At 22.8% G+C, this 20,741-nt stretch overlaps 2 protein-coding genes across 3 annotated transcripts; one reads left to right on the top strand and one right to left on the bottom strand.

Moving 5' to 3' along the window:
• Positions 1 to 300: 300 nt before the first annotated feature.
• On the top strand, positions 301 to 2,513 carry LOC122851301 (rRNA methyltransferase 2, mitochondrial). Of its 2 annotated transcripts, none has more exons than XM_044150433.1 (2): positions 301 to 431; positions 514 to 2,513. In XM_044150433.1, exon 2 carries the CDS (start codon positions 523 to 525, stop codon positions 1,261 to 1,263), a length of 741 nt encoding a protein of 246 aa, XP_044006368.1. In that variant the 5' UTR covers positions 301 to 431; positions 514 to 522; the 3' UTR covers positions 1,264 to 2,513. The 2 variants fall into 2 exon arrangements, with proteins under 2 accessions (XP_044006368.1, XP_044006369.1); XM_044150434.1 differs by having other exon boundaries at positions 302 to 440.
• LOC122851299 (putative uncharacterized protein DDB_G0287457) lies at positions 2,380 to 20,088 on the bottom strand. The gene is made up of 2 exons (XM_044150432.1): positions 18,734 to 20,088; positions 2,380 to 5,450 (listed from the first exon to the last, which is right to left on the bottom strand). The coding sequence occupies exon 2, from the start codon at positions 5,310 to 5,312 to the stop codon at positions 2,694 to 2,696; it is 2,619 nt and encodes an 872-aa protein (XP_044006367.1). The 5' UTR covers positions 5,313 to 5,450; positions 18,734 to 20,088; the 3' UTR covers positions 2,380 to 2,693.
• Positions 20,089 to 20,741: the final 653 nt, after the last annotated feature.

The raw sequence follows: 20,741 nt of genomic DNA on the forward strand, positions 1-20,741 counted from the left end.
AATAAAAAAATTTATTTAACAAATTTTCTTTTGTTTTAGAAAGAATTAGAAGAAAAAATTGTTCAACAATCGAAACGATTTCTAACGCAAATTTTTTCTAATCAATTTAAAATAATTTAGAATTTAAAATAATTATTGAATAGTAAAACTATTTTTTGTAAATTTTAAAAATCGCGGTATCAATAAAAATTCAATCGGTAAATTATCGACAGTGTAATTTTTAAATTTTCAGGAAATTTTCGATTTTTTACGTTGCCAGTTTCGATGAATCCATCATGGAAGTTTCGACAACTTCAGATGTCAATTCACATAAACACAATGTGTTGATAAATATTTTATATTTTTTAAATAATAATTTATATATTGTGTCATTAAAAAACATTATTCAACAAGAAGAAAAAACAATAATAAAAAAACAACTGTGACAACAAGTAAACCAAGTAAATTGATTAATTTAAAAAATGATTTAATCAAAATATTTTTGTTATTTAATTAAACTAATATGTTTTTTAGGTTATTAAAATGGAAGCTTTTGTAAAATTAATCCAAAAAAGATGTATTCATACATGCAAAGTTAATTTAAGCAATAAAATGCCATCAAATTTAAAAGGCAAGAGTGCAAGTTCCCAAAGATGGTTAACACGTCAATTACAAGATCCATATGTTGAAAAAGCCCGACAAGAAAATTATCGTTGTCGTAGTGCATTTAAATTAATTGAAATAAATGATAGATTTCAAATATTTAAACCAGGACAAATTGTTGTTGATTGTGGTGCTGCACCAGGTAGTTGGACTCAAGTTGCTGTTAAAAAAACAAATTCAGATGGTAAAATAAATAATGAACTAATTGGAAAAGTATTTGCAATTGATAGATTACCAATTCATCATATTGATGGTGCAACTATTCTTGGTAATCATGATTTTACCAAAAAAACATCACAAAAAGAATTAGCAAAGCTATTAGACGGTTCACTTGTTGATGTTGTTTTATCAGACATGGCACCAAATGCAACTGGTGTTAGATCAATGGATCATGAACTAATCATTAATTTAGCATATGCTGCATTAAAATTTGCCATACAAGTATCAACAATTAATGCAACACTTATTGTTAAACTTTGGGATGGTGGTGAGGCACAACAATTTGAAAAAGATACTGCTAAATTTTATAAAACAATTAAAATTGTTAGACCAGGTGCAACAAGAGATGAATCAACTGAAAAATTTATTCTTGCACGTGGTTTTAATGGAATTCAAAGATAATAAATTTTTTTTTAATTTGTACATAGTAAAATAAACAAACAAAGGTAAATAAATTTAATAAACATTAATTTTTTAATTTATAATCTCATCTTTTTCATTTAATTTTTGTTTTACGTTCAAAAATTTTATATAATTATTTTTTGACATGCACACATTTACATCAATCTAATTATTATATATTTTCGTTTATTTCAATTCGATGTTTTTTTTTTTAGCGTTAAATAATACAACGATTTATAATCGACACAATTACTATTATTTTTCTTTCGACAGACAATATTTTTATAATGTTTTTTTTGTTGTTAAATAGTTTTTATTGTTGTTAAATATTGAGATTTAACTTAGCTTATATATTCGGTAATACATGGTATTTTGTTTTGTTTAAATTAATTTATTAAATATATACAATTAATTAGTTAATTACTATGGATAATTAATTTATTTATTTACACAAATTGACAGACAATCGGATATGTTTAATGACATATTTAAATACTATTAAAATTGATGGGAATAAGAAGACTTGTAACATGATGAAATGATGATTTGTTATTTACTAATTTAATATATTTATTATTATTTTTTCTTCAATCGAAATTATCAAGTTATTGGCCGCAATGTCAAATTAATAATTCATATTTTTTAATTATTATTAATACGTGAATATAATAATAATATTAGATGCAAAATTTTGTTTGACTCATTTTGCAATTTAGGCAAATCATCATTTAAAATTACAAGCTGATTTTAACAGTTAACACATTTAACGATTAATACATATTTGACTTTTTTTAAATTAATTTTAAATTTTTATTATAAATTTATTAAATGTTTTTAAATATTAATTTATAGTATTTTTTTTTATTATTTTATCATGAAAAATCGTCTGTATAAATCAGTCGTTCTATTGTTTTTTTTTTTTTTTTAAAAAACAAAAAACAATTGTTGCACTTGGCCTTTTTATCTCAAATCTGAAACATTTAATTTACACCTGATTAATTACAAACAGGTTGAAAAATTTGTATAAAAAATCATCGAGCTTTTTAATTATTTTTACCACATCTATTAATCTCAAATATTCAAATTAGCTGATGCATCAGTCTTGAGTGTGCGTGCTAGATAAACAATCTATCTATTTTTTTTTTTTTTTTCGTTATTTTTTTAAGTATAAATTTTTTTTGTGCTGCACCAGCGCTTAATTTACGTTTGGCTTTTATTTAAATAACAAATTGAAAAAAAAAAAAATTAAGGAAAAACACACAAAAACCCTCAGATTTATTTTCGAAATATTTTTCATTTCGAAATTTTTGCAATTTCGAAATCTCTTTAATTTCTTGTTTCTTTTATGAATCAACTGAGGATTTTAAATCAAGTGTCTAATAACTCCTCGTACAACGAGATGTAATATTTATTTTTTAATATTATATAATTTAACGATTAAATGATGAAGTGATGGCAAATGCTCGTGTCTCATCTTGTGGTGATATACCTTCATACAAATTAAATCTTCGCGAATTTTTAGTTCTTCCTTTGCGTCTTTCAGCAACACCAGCTGTTGAATGACTTGAATGATTTAAATTTGTTTTATTCAAAGGTAATCTAGACCAAAAATGTAATGGACTTGATCTTTGTTTCAATGATTTTTCATGTTTAGCTCGCCATAACCAATTTTGTTGTTGTTGTTGCTGATTTTTTTGATCTTCATTATTATTATATTTATTATGTTGTGAATTTAAATGATAATTATATCTATCTTTATTATCATTAGATGTACTAATACTGTTGGCATCTTTTGATGGAAATTTTATTTGATTACCAGAATTTTGTGTTCTTTCATTATCTGGAAATTTTATTCTATTGTTATTTTTTTTTCTCTCATTATCAAATGTTTTTAATGGTCGATCATTTATTGATGATGGAAAATTATTAACAATGTCATATTGTTCTTTAAAATTATTTGCAATTGTTGAACTTAAATATTTTATTTCAATATCATCTGTTTCTTTATGACGATGATGATGATTTAACAACTCAACAGATGAAGATTTTATTTCTTCATTATCTGGTATTATTATTTCAGCTGAATTTGTTGATGATGCTTCCATTATATCAATATTTTCTAGCTTTAGTTTATCACTTTTACTAGTTGGAAAATGAAAAATATTTGGTCTATTTGTCGATGTTGATGTTGTTGTTGCTGCTGATGATGATGATAATGATGGAAATAATTTATCAAATACTTTAACAAATGGTGATTCTTCAAATTTAACAAAAGTATTAAAATCATTTTTAATATCTGACAATTCTGAATTAACATTACTTACAATTGTTGACGGAATTAATATTTGTTTATTTGGTATTTCAATAACTTGATTAATTTTTTTAATTTCATCATTATAATTTTCATTAATAATTTTTTTTTCTTCCGCATTATTATTTGTTGATGTTATTTCAACAGGAAATGACATATTTTTATTTTCAAAATAATCATAATTATTTGTATTATTTTCAACAATATTTTTATCATTATTATTATTTGCTAATATATTTGTATTATTATTTAAATTTAATAGAGTTGTTTCACGAATAAAATCATCATTGATACTGGCCTCACTTGATATGGTACTTCCTGTTGTATGAGTATCTACCTCCGTGGGTGTTGAAAATAGTTGTAAACTTGATGGAGGTATTGTCACTGTTATTCCAGTTTCACTGTGCATCAATAATTCATCACTTTCTTTGGAATCATCTGGTTCATTATCACTATATTTATCATGATAAATATTTTGATAATTATCAGTCGTATTGTTACTATTATTATTACTATAACTACTATTATTATCATCAACATTTTCATCATCTTCTTTTAAATTTATCATTACATCATCTACATTTACCGTTGTAGCATTTAAATAATCAACACTTTCAGTTGTATTTGTTATAAATTTAACTGAATTTTCAGATGTTACATAATTATTTAAAATACTTTCACTTATTGTATCTTGGCTAGATGAAATTATATCTGTTGTACTTGATATATTATCAATAGTTGATGTTGAAAAATTATGTAAATCAACACTTGTTGAAATTTCAGTTGTTGTTTGACTATTATTTTGATTTGTTAAATTTTTATTTTGATTTTCATCAATTAATTTAATACCCATTGTATTATTATTTGTTTTATTATTTAATGATGCATCATCATGCTCGGGAATTTTATAATTAACAAGATCAGAATAACTAAAATTATTTGTTTCATCAATATATTCAATTACAGGTAATTCTGTTGTAGTACTTTTATTTTTGACATCAGCCAATTTGGTATCAGAGTCATTAAATAATTTATCTTCATTTTTATTATTTATAATGACTGTATTATTATTTGGTTTATTAATTATTATTGATGATGTATTTGATGTATTATTTTCTTCAATTTTTCTATCATCATCATGGTAATTATTGCTGGTTGTTTCTGGTAATAATGTTGATGGTTGTTCTGATGATAATTCTACTGATGTTGATGATACAATAACAATGGTTTCTGTACTATTATTATTAGCTGTTTTGTTATTATCAATATCAAGTGGTAAATTTAATTTAAATGGATCTTCAATAACTGTTATTTCAATAGTTTGACTTTCATTTTTTGTCGTTGTTGGTTGACTTGGATCACTTGGATCACTTGGAAATAAAACATTATCTAATTTTTCAGATAAAAATAATATATATGCTGTTTCATTGATAACTAATTCTTTGTTAACTTTATTACAACGTTGTTTATCATCTTCACTATAGCCTGGTGAACAATCTGGTAAATCTGGTGCAATAAATACAGTTTTAGTAACACGACGTCTTTCACCTGGTGGATTATTATCATCATTAACATCACCATTTAATATATCAAATCCTGGATCATTTGAATTATCAGAAAATTTATTTTTTTGATCAGTTTTATCATCTTCAGGTGATTGTTTTAATGACGCTGATTTTGATGAACAAATTAACATACAAATTATTATCAATAAATATATTTGTCTAATAATCTTCATTTTTACGTTGTTTTTTTTTTTTTTTTAAATGTTTATTTTTATTTATTTATTTTTTCTTCTTAATTGAGATTACACGTGACCTTTAATTTTAACTCTTCATTTGGCTTCTGATTATTTTTCGTGATATTGACGGACTTCCTGCAACACAAAGATAAAATAAAAAATTATTTTCTAGAACAATGAAATTGGATTTATTTTTTTTTTTTCATGTATTTACGACATGCGTATGTTTAATAGCTAATGAAAAATTGTGGATTGAGACGTGTAGAAAAATCGAAAAAAAAAAGAAAAAATTAAATCAATTGGCATTGTGTTCATAATAGACGTTTTATATCGCATTAATTCAAAATATTTACTCAAAGATAATTTCTTTTTTTTTATTGCAATAATAACCATATATATTTGCAGACAAAAATTAAATAAATAAATACATTATTATTAATTTTTATAATAATATTAATTTGAAAAATAAAATACAAAAAAAAAACATGACACAATAGTTGACCTTTTCCATATTAATTTGTAATTGCAAATTTGTTTTTTATTATTTTTATATATTTATAAACATATACCGGTATTTTCTATTTTTTATTTCTTCTACCTGTCCTATCCCAATGCCTTGGTAATATTAACAGATGCTGGGGATGTGTGACATTTACTTGTGACCTTCAATCTCAGTCACACTTAAATTCAACTTATACATATTGAATTACATATGGCACTTTTAATTATTATCATTATTTATTATTATTATTATTATGCAGGTGTCATATAAATACTTTCACTGTTTCTATAATTATTTTATTATATTTACTAGTTGTGTATGCTTGAGAGGATAATAAAAATGAATAAAAAATTAAATTATTTTTTCTAATTATTTATTTTTGCAATGATAAATTTTATAATTAATTAATTATTAAATTTAAATTGTCGTCAATATCGCATTTGTATGAAATTTTATTGTAAATCCATCCTTCAGGACAATTTGGATTTGTCACTGGTTCCTTGATAGCTCTAACATCTGCTTTTTCAATAACTATTTTTGAAGTAAAAACAGCCTGGATCATCATAATAAATCCAAAAATCATAAAAATAATTTTTTCTTGAACCTTCATTGTCTGTAATTTTTTACTCCCAAATATTCTATTTAATTAAAAATATAAAATAACGTTATGTTTAATCAATTTTTAATTAATTAATTTTAAAATCGAAAATAATATTACCTCGTTAACTCAGTGATGTTCAAATTAAACTGAAGACTTTTTTTTATTTTTCATTATAATCTATCTCTCCCCCTCGTTTTTTTTAATATGTATAAAAATTTAATTGAATTTTTTTTTTATATGAATTTTAATTTGCGATAAGATATCATTTATATTTTTGTTAAAAATTAATTTATCGCTCAGTTATTTTCACCTGTTTAAATTTTACATTTTTTTTTTTTTTCAAGGTATTTTTCAATTGTTAATATATATGTATAATTGAAGCCTTTCAAAATGCTAGTTTTCCAACCAACCAGCTACATTCCACATGAATGTATAATTGTATTGCGCATTTTCTTGCAAACAACCAGAATATTATCATCGATATTCAGAGCGTTTCGAAGGCCCATATGCTTTGTTATTTCTCTCCCCAGTTAATATTCTTTTTTCATATTTTTTTATTATTATTATATTACTCAAGACTTTACGAGGCTTCAATTTCAATTCCTTAAACGAAAAAATAAGAGTAACTTTTTAATCATAAATTTTTTTTATTCATCAAATATATATTCTCACGAAAAAAACCATTTCGTTCCATATAAATAAATTATGTTAATATTATATTTATATTTGGCTTGTACATTTTTTTTTTCCTTTTCAAATGAATAATTTTAGATTATTATCATTGGCTGGTTGGTTGGATATTTAGTTGTTTGTCGATGAATTAAAGAGACCTCGTATTTTTTATTAATTTGAATATGTGTTTGCACAATTATTTTAACCCCCTTCTTTTTTTTTTGTGTCTCAGTTAATTTTATAACTGGAGGACAACGTGTCAACAATCATGTTCATGTATATATATTATAATAATTTAATGTTGTATAAAAGGCACTATGAATTTTATCGATCAATTGAGAGAGGTCGATGTGTGAATTAATCTCAGTCAGTGTGTGGATATATAGAAAGGTCGTTTGTGGCAATATGAATTTTCTGATTATTTCAAATAATCAACAACACTACTGCAAAACATACTGATGCAATTAAATGTTATATCATGTTAACGGAAATATTTTTTAAATTATATTTACTCAACAAAACAAATTACATATATTTTTTTTTTTTTAATTTTATATTTATCCTTTTTATTAAGAATATCATTTTTTTTTTAAAAATGATTCTTGATGCTTTGCTGTATTATACGTCGTTGTGTTCTCGATAATATCACGTCTGCTTTTCAACGTTAAATTTACAAAAAAAAAAAATATATTATAATAAAAATCATAGTGTACATAATAGCCAAGCGATGATCTCTTTGACCTCTCACAATTCTCACAGCGAGTCCAGGATTAAGGATGTCAAGAGGCCAAAATAAAAATGCATTTTTTTTTTTTTCCTCATTTAAAAACGAGCCCTCTCTGTATGTCTGTGTGTATAAAAAATAAAAAATGAATTTTCAATTCTTGTTTTATATGTGGGGTCAATGAATTCCTGAATTTTACGTGAAAAAAAAAAAGTTTTAATAAAATAATAGAAAAAAAAGCGATAAAAAATTTTTTTCATAAAAATAAATTGCACAAAGGAATATTATTATGTTTTCACTATCTTTTTATGAAAAAAATTTATAACATTTGATTAAAATTTATCATGTATGTCGCGTAAAATTGAAGATGTACTTTTAAAAATTTTTTTTTCAATAACAAGTGTTGTCTGGATGAAATAAAAATAGAGTAATAGAAAAATTTTTGTAGCACGTGTTGGTGATTGTATCACGTAGTTAAAACAATAAAAAAAAAAAAAATTTCAATAGTTTTTTTTGGGCCTGTTGATGATCAACTCTTGGAGTTATCAGCGAGGCAAGCTGTTTCCGCAAAGAGAATTCCAGAACACGTTCACTGCTTGTTTGGATGAGTGCCAATAATATCCTCTTTCCTCATTCACTCTCTCTTCCTCTCATCAGTGACATTTATATTTTTTTTTTAAATTTTTTTTCAATCTGTCTCTCTTGGTTTTTGGGTTTATCATCATTGTCGTTGTCGTAATAATTTTCCTCTTTACTCTTTCACCTCTTGTTCATTGGTCATGCCAAGAAATCCGCATGAATAAAAATCTTTTTGTAAAATTTTAGTGTGTGTATAACGAAATAAACTCTTATGGCCACATGCAAATTTCTTGTTTCACTAATCTTTTAACTTGCACACACAATAAAAATAATATTACATTCAATGTACAGTTGTAATAGAATACGTATATTGAATGTAAATTATACAACTGATGAATAATAATGATGGATATAAATAAAAATAAAAAAAAAACAATTCAGATTATAACATGAAAAAAAAAATAATAAATAAAAAAAATAGCTTGCTGATTTAATTTTTTGTAACTTGTATTACTAAAGAAATTCACTGGCTTGTTTGAAATTCGAAATTTAAAATATAACAGACAATTTTTTATAAAGATAATAAAAATAAAATTAAAAATTATTATTATTACATTTTGGATGACATTATACTTGAAATTCTTTGATGTTGAAATTTGTAAAAAATATAAAAAAACTAACGGAAGTACACTTGATGGATAAAATGTTTATCTAAGTGCCAGGTGCACAATTCAAATTTTGACATGTAACTTGGCTTTTTAGTCATTCTTTGTATTTAATTTATAATAAATATTATCTCAAGGGATAAAAAGGATTTAACTATATTTATGTATAAAAATGTTTTATGATGAAATATTATTTGATAAATAAACAGCTTTAAAATTACATAAAAATTTATTCAAAAAAGAAAAATATATAAAAATTTTTCAAGTAGCTTAAATTACTTTTAAAAATCAAAATATATTATAGGGATGAAAAATTAATATTTCAATACTGTTTTATTATCAAAAATATGATAATTTAAATTAATTTTAAAATGTCATTTAGCCTGGAGGTATTTGTCTCTCCCAATTCACTTTCGTCCTTCATGGCTCACTCGTTTTCTATCGTTCTCTCTTCACCTAATAAATTACAATATAATTATTTATAAAAAAAAATATTTAAATAATTTAAATAATTTGTTATTATAAATTTTAATTTTTCATATTTAATTATGATTACTTTACACGTTATTGATAATCAAATAATACAAACACATTGCGTGCAAAGTAAAATATTAATTTAAATTTTTTTTCCTTCTTTTTAAATATATAATAAATATTTTTCATGTAATTTTTAATTATTTTAGATTGATAAACACATACAGACAAATTAAATTAAAATGATAATTAGCCAGACAATTTTGATGACTGTAAAAACACCAAGGGAGATCAAGAAAAATAAATATATTTTTAAATTATTTATAGACACTTTGTGAGTGTGTAGTTTGTAATAAAAAAAAATGAAAAAAAAAAATATTAAATACACTGAAGAAGTGTATTTCTGAATGCGTCTCAACTGGAATATATATCTATTTTTAAATTACAATATTTTTATAACTTTCTGCTTGTTTTTTTCCATTTTTAATACTATGTTGTGTGTTACCTTCCTGTTGTGTTCTACATAACATATTTTTCTTTGTTTTTATTAAAAATAAAATGAATATAATTTATTTTAAAAAATATATCAAATGATAAATTTATGCTTTATTTTTAAATAATTATTATTATTTTTAATTTATGATCAGTGGTCAACAAGATGACCATATGGATCTCCTTGTTTTTAACTTAAGACCTTCAAAGTTTCATCTAGCTCTCATTGATTTTTCCATCAACACACATGAAACTCTTACTTTCTTTTATTTTTTTTTTTTAAATGCTACTTACTGTTTATGCTTTAAAAAATATTATATATCCCTCATGAATTTTATTACCGAGGATAATTTTATTTTATATCCATTTATTTTTATTTTATTTCGTTAACGTGAAACTTGAGATTAAAAAAGATCTTTTTTTTCTTCTTCTTCTTTTTAGTGTAAATGATGTAAATATATATTAAATTTTCGTGTATATTTTATATTTTATTTCATCTTCGTTAGAAACTTTGTGGATATATATATAATATAAACATTAAAAAGCAGATTTTCGTTTATCATGTAAAACCGGCTTCGTAAACGAGATTAATGTTGAGAGCAATGGCTTGAGTCTGACAAAAACATTCCTACAAGATGAGCTGGAAAAAGAAATCTTTTCTCATCTATACCATCTTATATTCGTTATCGGTTACCTTATAATTTTATAAATTTATATTTTTATATTTAACGTTCAATGCTTCAATAGCCATTTGGTGATGATGTTCATGTTACTAAAGTTACATATTACATATTTATATACTGCATAATATTTTACGTATATTATAAAAGCTGGTTAAATAACTTTTACACAGTTGTGTCTCTCCTTTTCACGTTAAATTAATGACAATTTATATAGCAAAATTTATAATAAAACAAAAGTAGATAATTTATTGAAAAATAATATTTTTTATGCTCAAGAAAAACATCAATTTATTAATTTATTATTATAGATTTTTCAGCTTATACTTAGCAGTTTATATTTGTGCTTGTAATGATTTTTTTTTATTATTAAATTTACATGTAAATTTATTGATTATTTAAATGTATTTTTAAATTAAATTACTTGTATGATGGATTTAAAATTATATAAAAGTTACAAGTGTTAAAACAGACATTGCAAAATTCTATGAATGGAAAATCTTTTCGGTCTGGTTGGCACATTTGGCAGCTGGCAAGAAGCTTGGCTTCTTTTTATTTTTTTTCTACACAATTTTATATTATTATATTTTTTTTTTCTTCTGACACCTTTACAGACCTGCCTCAATGCATTAAATCGCAATAATTTTAAATACACGTAACGAAAAATATAAATATCAATAAATCAAAATTTAATATTAAAAAAATTATACATTTGACAAAAAACAAATTACTAAAAAACAAATCAACATGTTTTTATATTTTTGGCACAAGATATTGTGTCGCAAATATATAAATAATTATTTTTTTTTTAAATATAAAATTATATAAAGATGTAAAAGAGATATCATCCGGAAACAATATTTGATGTGAGTAATATCTTTTTCAATATAATAAATGACTTCCGCTTTTTCTAATAGACAAAAAAAAAATAGAAAAAACTACATCGTTTACCACTCAGCTTTTTTACAATAAATGTTTTTTATTTTTGTTTTTTTTATTCTATTTTATAGGAGAGACAGGAAAAAAGTTGTAAAAAAGTTGAACGAAAATCTTGTAGACTTTATCATCAAGAAGCTCATTGAACGTATCTTGATAATTCTTATCTCTGCCAACATATCGTTTCGACGATTTTTTTCTAACAACATAAGCAAAAAAGAAAATCGAAAAATAAAAAATGTTTATCACTTGTGTCATCTTGCTCAGTCTTATCTAAAATCTCCATATCAGCAAGTAGAAAAATAATCTATTTATAAATACTTTTAATTTCTATGAAAATTTTTGAATATAATTTATATTTATTTATTTTTCGTTGTAGTAAATTCACTACTAGATTTTTATAATTTTTTTTTTTTCAAAGTGTATGTGAGGAATAAAGAGGAATGTTGTCTGCAGTATGTATTACTGGGCAAACTAGAAATAAGCCAACTAACCGACCTGGTACAAGACAAGAGTAGACGACAAATTTTACCCAAAGACAAATAGAAAAATAGATAAAGACAGAGCGAAAATATATTTCGACTTTATGACCCGGAGCTTTTAAAAATTAACACAAAATTAAACCCGCAACAAATATTTACATACATAAAAAAAAATATATAAATTTTTCCTTATTTTTTAAATTCATTTTATTAATTATTTATTTATTATTTTTTTCACATTGATCAACAAATTTTCTTTACGTTCATTCTTCATTTAATTTATGTTTATACAAACAACATACATCTCCCATGAAATAACATAAATTCATTCGCATTTTGATCACCCACAAGTAGATAAATAAATATTTGAATTTTTTTAAAATTTATTTATTCATCTCGTGACTATGAAACTGCTCCAAAATGTCGGTAAAATTTTCGGCTAAATGCCAAATTATATTTTTTATATATCCAGTTGATAATAAACAAATTTATATACATGTTTTTTTTTTTTTTTTTTTAAGTGGTATATATGTTTAATATCATTTGATCTATTACATCCTCAATTTTATATATCAACAACGTTTAAATGATTCAAACTATTGCGCATATTTTCAATTAAATATTGACTCTGTGAATAAATTGTGTGACTTACATTTAAAATTTATAACTTGTATATTTTTTAGAAATTTTTAAATTGTTATTGAAAATCGCTGCAAAATAATATTAAACGACAAATTATTATAAAAATCATTCTCTAAAAATTGTCCTACATTTAAATTATTCACAAAGACATAAATAAATTATAAATAATAATAATAATAATAAACAAAGTTGAAATGAATTGACTTTGTTCGATTAAAGTCAGCCGAACTAATTTTGTCGATAGTTGATTCTGAGGATCGTTCTTTTTATAAGCAACATATCAACCAACTGGTTTTTTTTGTTGAATAAAATAAGAAGAAGAATTGACCCGATTGTTAACCCCCAACACAAGCCGTCTTTACCAAGCCATCTGATTTTTTTTTTTTTCAACTTCCTTTCCAATATATTTTTTCACAAATATAAATCATAACTTGGTGATCATGAGTCTCTGCCGGTCTCCGCCTTGATTTTTATATTCAACTCTACCTTTTTTTTTTTTTTTTTTTTTCTCTTTATATATTTTTTTGTGGAATACATAATTATTATTTTTGTACCTGTATCTTTTGTCACGTACTAGCAATATAAAATTTATTGTTTCCAATACTCCCAAGGGTTGCTTAAATTTTATTCTAATCCATTTACAAAAAAAGGAAGAAAAAAAAGAATAAAAAAGACCTTTTCTTTAATAAAGTTTTTCGTTTTTTTTTTTTTTGGTCCATTAGTTTAGTGATTTTTTTAAAATTATTACAATAGATCAAGTATTGAATGAGAGGACAAGATTATTCCTGTGGTGTAGATACACTGTGTTTATTCGTCGTCACACATTGGACTTCAGTGAAACAGTGTCAGTGACCGACAGCCTAAGGCCACAAGACCGCCTCGCGCATCAAGACACCAACTTGTCTTGAACTTTAAATGTATTTTCACATAGAAAAATAATAAATATACATTTAACAAAACAAGAAAGAGTGCTTTAAATAAAAAGAGATGATAAATTTATAATTTAATATACTGTGATGACGAGGAACAAATTCAATCCTCAGCAGGTTGTTTTTTAAAAAAAAAATTTTTTTTCTCTAAATGGTATTCTCGTGGGAAAATACAATGACTACTTAATATATATTTTTTTTTTTGGATTAAATATACAATAAGGTAGTTTACTAAATACCCCTTAAAACCACTTAAATAAATTCGTAGAAAATTTATTAGTTTTTCGGCTGTTCTAACAGGTGGAAAATTTAAAAAAATAATAAATTTATAATTTAAGTTCCACTTGTCCTATTTTTGTCTTTAATTTATTAATGATACTTGCTTATGTATGGCAATTGATGAAAGTAAAAGTATACGAATAATGAAAATATTTGTGTCTTTTTTTAGTAAAAGTTTGGGGCAAATTGGTTTAAGCCAATTTAACAAGTACAGAAGTACTAAATGAATAAATACACAAATGTTAATTATGACAACCTACTTTTATTTTTGTCGGGTTTATTTTTTTTAATTTTATTATTATAAACCAATCGAAAATTTTAATTTATATTTAGGGGCAATTAACAAAGCTGACTCAATTATTATTATTTTTTTTGTTAGGAAAATTGCATGTGACTCGTTGATTTATTACGAAAATAACAAGTTAAAAAAAAATATAAATATATAATATTTAATGTATTGTGTTATAATTTCAATGCGCATTTGATCTTGAAATTTTTTTTCTTTTTATTTCATAAAGATAGGGGGGAAAATTAGTTGTAATTAAATACAGGAAGTTTAATTCATTGATGTATTCATCAGCAAATAATAAAGAAAATAATTTTTGGAGTTTTAAAATTGAAAAGAAAATAGTCATCATAATTATTAATGATTAATTGAAAATAAAAATAATTCATCTTAATTATTGTGATTTATTTTTAAAAATATATTTTAAAGAATTTTGATATTGTATTTTTTATTTATTTGTCGAACCGGACATCCTGGATAAGTTTACAAATCGTTGAATTTTTGCGAGTCTGTAATTAACAATTATTTCAGATAAAATATTATAAATGTTTGTTAATGTCGTAATGAATTTTACAAGGTCATTTTGAATACCAACATTTATAAATATTATTTATTTTGATATTTTTTATATATACCATTAACGAGGTAGAACAAAACATCATTTATTTTTTTTTTTAAATTTCTATATACTTTATTTAAAAAAATAAACAAGACAATTGAATATTTTTTTTTGGTAATTTTTTCTAATTATTGCTGGAAATTGCGAAAATTTAATGACATAAATTTAGAATTTTTATTGTACAGTAAAGATTAGATTACTAATTTTTTTGTCTATTTAAATATTAATCGAAATTTTTTTTCATTTTTAAAATAATATATATTTTTTCTATGTGTTTCTAAATCATTGGTTGTTATTATATGAAGACCTTCGTTTTTAGTATATATAAATTCTTCTGATCATCAAGTCTCATCTTGTTATTTTTATTATTTTTTATTTCAAAATCCAATGTGATTATAAAATTTATTTCAAGATATATATATTTCGACGTAGAAAATTATAAAAAAGAATTATATGTTTCCGGATAAATTTACCAAAGACGTGTTTTTTTATTTATATTTTTTTTTGTTTAAATATAATAATTACTTGGTGAATCATAATATCATGTTTTTTAAATTTTTTCTTTTTTTGTAAAGAAAAAAAAAAATTACAATTTCCTCAGATGAAAGTATTTTTCTCAGCTTCATTGAAGCAGTAAAATATTATTTTTCTTCTAGCAATTAACAAAATTCCATGAACTCATATTAAACCAGCAAAACAATTAGAAAAATAAAAAAAAAAAAATAAAAAACAATAAAAATTTAAATTTAATATCAAGGCAAAATTGTTTTATCTCAATAAACATTAAACAGTGATGAGAAATGATAGAAAAAAAAAAAAAATAATAAAAAAATGATGCAACAAGAATTTATGTCTCATTTAAAAGTATAACAATAATGAAAAAATTAAAATTGTTTAGTATGATAATGATGATTGGTGTGTTAATTTGTTGGCTTGATTATTTTTTAAGTATAATATATGTTGGTTATATTTTTATTTAAAGTTTTAGAACTTTAAAAGCAACAAGCGTATAGAACCATGACCTACCCATTATTGTTGTTAGTTTGTATTGTTTAACATATGTATATGTGCTACATAAACATTACACACACATTTGATAAATAAGAAAATGAAAAACATGACACGTTAAAGTCTCGTTTGAAATTTACCGTAAGACATCATAGTGTCACTTCCCGAGTCATCGTTCGAATCCTTCATTTATGTCATTCTGTTTTTCTATTTTTTTTTTTTTCCTTATTTATTTATAATAAATTTATAAATTTATATTTTATTGTTTATTATAATATCATCTTTAAGACTGATTTATTTTTCATCTTTAATATATTTTTTTTTAACTTGGCTGATCAAAAAAGTAATCTTAAAAATTCAATTTTAAATCAAGGATATTTTGAAAATTATTTTACCTAATATTCACATTCATTTAATTATAAATATTATTATTATTATTTTATTACGGTAATTATAATTTATTTATTATAAAAATTATGTCATTTAATATTGTATAATTATGGAATAGCGCAAGAAATTGCGGTGAACCGTGAAATTATAACAGGTAGAGGTAAAAAGAAAAAAAAAAAAAAAAATTGGTTCACTGACCAGACATAAAAATATTTTTAAACAATGCGTTGAATAATTTAAAAAAAAAAAATATATATATATTCTCAGTAAAATTAATATTTTTCTTTTAATTTTTATTACGAAAATTTAAATTGAATTAAATTTATTCGAAAAAAAAATTGACTTTTATTGATTGACTCGTCTCAGCCAGAATCAGATGGAAAAATAATCACATTTTTTTTGGTTTGAATCACCTTACTTCCACAATTTTCTGATGAAAATTTTTAAAAAAACTAAAAACTCCCATTTGCCTGGGAAAATCATTTTAGAAACTTTAATAGTTTAATATATTTTTTAATATTTCTTCATTTTTTTATGAATTTTTTTATCCCATGAAAACTTTAGAAAGAAATATTATAATAATACACTGATTTAATATATTTTTTTATATATATTTTTATTATGGTTATTATTATTGTATATATTTTTTTTTTAAATATGAGGTGTGACAGTGTCGACCCACTTGGACATATACACTTTCGTCGTGTCGGTCATCGAAATGTCGAACGTGAGATGAAACGGACAGGATCCTCCCATCGACTCCTTAGAAAGTGTCTCAGCAAAAAAAAAAAATAAATAAAATGAGTGACAGTATATGAATAACATAATAATAAATAATAATAAATAAATAAATATATTTATATATACATAAAACAAATTGACTAACCAATCTAAAAATGGTTTCAAATTATTTTTATATTTTTGACAAGGTCGTAATATCCAATCATCAGAGTAAAAAATAATAATAAAAAAAAAAATTAAAAATCAGTGACAATGCAATGAATTTTATTCCATGCACCTGACATTTATTTTCTATTTTAAAAAATTGATTGAGACAAAGTCCATCAACGTTTATATATTAAAAAAAAAATAAAAATAATTTACAAGATTTAATAAAATTTCCTCGCAATTGTGCATGATCTCAATATACATTAACAATCAATTCTATTTTTTATATTTTATTTTTAACATGCAATATAAATTCATGCAATTTTTTTTTTCATAAAAATATATCTCTCTCTCTCGTTAACCCAGAATTTTTTATTATAAAACGAGATAAAAAAATGAATAAAAATTAAGGCTCAGCATGCTTCATCATCAAAGTTGGTGTCATCATATAATATTTCAATGCGTATATAAAATATATAAATAACAATTGTCTACATTAATTTTAAATAAATATATTTACTAAATAATATAAATTTATATTTATGTGTGCTCCAATGACCCGCTTGATCGATGAAATTTTCAAACGATCGAGCGAAAAAATCAATTCACACGACACTATAGCAAGCTTGCCGATTGCAAATTAGATTAATCGATATTCAAAGTGTCTTTGACTTTTATTATCTCACATGACTTGTTATTTTTTTAATAATATATTAATCTCAATATAAATTACATACTAAAAAAGAAAAAAAAAATCATCTTAATGTAATTTTTAATTGTTTTGTTTGCGTTCAATTTAAATTTCGAAATAACAGTATCTTGCTAAAATTGGAATAAATATTTAGTTTGGCAATTTTCTTATAGTAATCTACCCTTAACAAGGAGATGAATTGTTAATACTTCAGTGATATATATCCAGAATTACTCGATGAATTAATTACAAGTGTATCGAGTGTGTTTGTGTGTTGAAGACGAGTTGGGGTTTCTATAATCCATTTAAACCAATCACTATATACGGATTGGTTAATTATAGTTGAATAAAACATAAACATGCATTGAACATACAAATAACTTTACTTATCCAGAATTTAAAAAAACACACACAGACATACATTAATTATTTGATAAAAATTTAAAAAAATATAAAACAATAATAAATAATTAACAGCTTGTAATTTATTTAACTTTTTTCATTTTGTTTATCTTTTAATGAAAGTAAGAGTAATCAAAATAAATAATATTTTGTCTGTTGAATTGTTGTTGTGTATAATATGTGCATTAGGTTTTTAGAACAAATATTTCAACTGGTCACTCGGACTTTTATACTTGTCACTTGATTTATTTATTTTTTTTTTTTTTTTCTAACGGTATTTTATTTATTTATAAATTTCTAGCGATGTCAATAGTAACTTGTCTATTTTTATTTAATATATATTTTGTTCTTTAAGAAAATAAAATATAAAATAATATTTAATAATTTTGATAAAAATATAATTAATAATTTTTAATACAGTGTAATAATTATTAAAAAAAAAAAATTAATTTTAAATAAGATATTTATTTGAGTTACCGTTTTAAATGTCGTGATGAGTAAATTAAATTTTCATTGAAGAGCCACAGAAGTAGAAATATATTCCAGTTGTTTTTTAAATTTTTATTTATATTTTGTTGTAAATATAAACATACAAAAAAACACTGTTAGGTCTATCACATTGCGAAAATTGAAAAACCTTGTTTAATTTATAATAATAAATAATTATTATTTTATTATTTAATTTGCATTTAAAATCATCATCACAATCACAAAAAAATTACAAAAAAAAAAATATATATATCACTGACACTTTATTTCATTTAAATTTTTTATTTTGATGAATTATTTACAAATTCATGGAGTGTATTTAAACAGCATGTTATAAATAATAATGATCGTGACAATGCGATTAATAATCGCCCAATACAATGTGCTACAAATAAATACACAAACACATCAGTATCACAACATTTATTTCATATAAATATTCCACAATTAAAATTCATCAAATTATATCATATATAATGTTAATATATTATTTATTGTTTATTTTATTTATTTTTTTAATCTCAAGTTTATTTTACTCCAAAAAACATTATCAAAAATTTTTAAATTAATTTATTCACCTCTCAATTTTGCCTGTCTGGCACAGTGCCTTTGATAACATTTCGATAATTTTATTCATCAGAATAATTTAAATACACTCTTTATTAACAAGTAATTTATAATTAATTTTTTTTTTTTTCTTTTTTTAAATTTATATTCAACTTCCAAGAATTTTCAAAAATAAATAAATTAAAAAATTTTCTTTGTCTGATATAATATATATGGGTTTTTCTTTTTAAAATCGAAATAAAAAAAAAAAAAACTTTTACTCAAACTCCAGGGGACTATTTCCAGGCTAAATTCAATGTGATTCGATTCGGTTTTTCACTTTCACGTTCACTACCCTTCACGAATAAACAAACTGGAGAAAAAAAAAAGAAAAAAAAAACACCTTGCACTTTTGTTCTTTTTTCACTCCAAAATGAAAAAAAAAATATTTTATATCACTGACTATCAAGCTGTAGAAAATTCATATAAATTGTCAAAATTTATCCTGTAAAATTGACAAGTAGTTTCGAAATATTTTTTTTCTTTTTGACCTTACGTCAAAGTTTTTAAATTTCTATAAAAAAATTACTGGAAAAATCTGCAAAGAAAAACCAATTTTCTGTGGTTTTTTTTTTTCTTTGCAAATTATATTAGTTGAATTAATATTATTATTAAATTAAAATTAATTTATCTTGTATCTGTGAATGATTTTTCATACCGTACGTTACGGGCGTCGAGTTGCGACTGGCGGTTTCTTTTCTACTCCGAGTACTCTGAGTCAAATCGTGTTTGAACACAGTCGTGAGTTTGTGCTTGTTACACACACATTATATTATTTTTATATTTGTGTTAGAGTTGCCTTTTCTCTTTCTCTTTCTATATATAAAAACTTGTAATTCCCCTCTTTTTTTTATTTCACAATAAATCCCCCACTATTGACCCACCACCCCCCAGGAGTTTTATCAAATCAATTTAAATATATTTCATTAATTACATCAATCACAATTAATATTCATTATAATTTTTATTTTTCTCTTGATTAATTATAATTTTCCATTAATTTTAAAAATTTAATTTTTTCTATTTTTCTTTTTAAAAACCAGGCGGTGGGCAAGTGGGTGGGGTGGGTTGATGAAAATAATTCATATTGTTAAATTTATTTTTAAAATATATTTTTTAATATTAAAATTATTAGAGGTTTTTTTTTTTTTTTTTTTAATAAATAATAAAGTTATGTCTCCCAAAGGGACACAAGTTTGCTAAACTTTTTCCTTTTTTATAGATAAGTGTTTTCTTGTGTTAAATTCATTATTTATTACGAAAAAAAAAATATAGAAACTTAGGAAGATACAAACATAATGTTTTTGTTTTATAATATTCATATAACTATATTTATAAATTTAAAAAATGATAAAAAATAAGAAAGAAAAACGTAAATATATCGTAAAAC

The sequence above is a fragment of the Aphidius gifuensis genome, linkage group LG3 (assembly GCF_014905175.1).
Source record: "Aphidius gifuensis isolate YNYX2018 linkage group LG3, ASM1490517v1, whole genome shotgun sequence".
Taxonomy (NCBI): Eukaryota; Metazoa; Arthropoda; class Insecta; order Hymenoptera; family Braconidae; genus Aphidius; species Aphidius gifuensis.

What these genes read in the sequence shown, in the direction of transcription:
- LOC122851301 (XM_044150433.1), top strand. Translation starts at nt 523, where the DNA reads ATGGAAGCTTTTGTAAAATTAATCCAAAAAAGATGTATTCATACATGC.
- LOC122851299 (XM_044150432.1), bottom strand. Translation starts at nt 5,312, where the DNA reads ATGAAGATTATTAGACAAATATATTTATTGATAATAATTTGTATGTTA.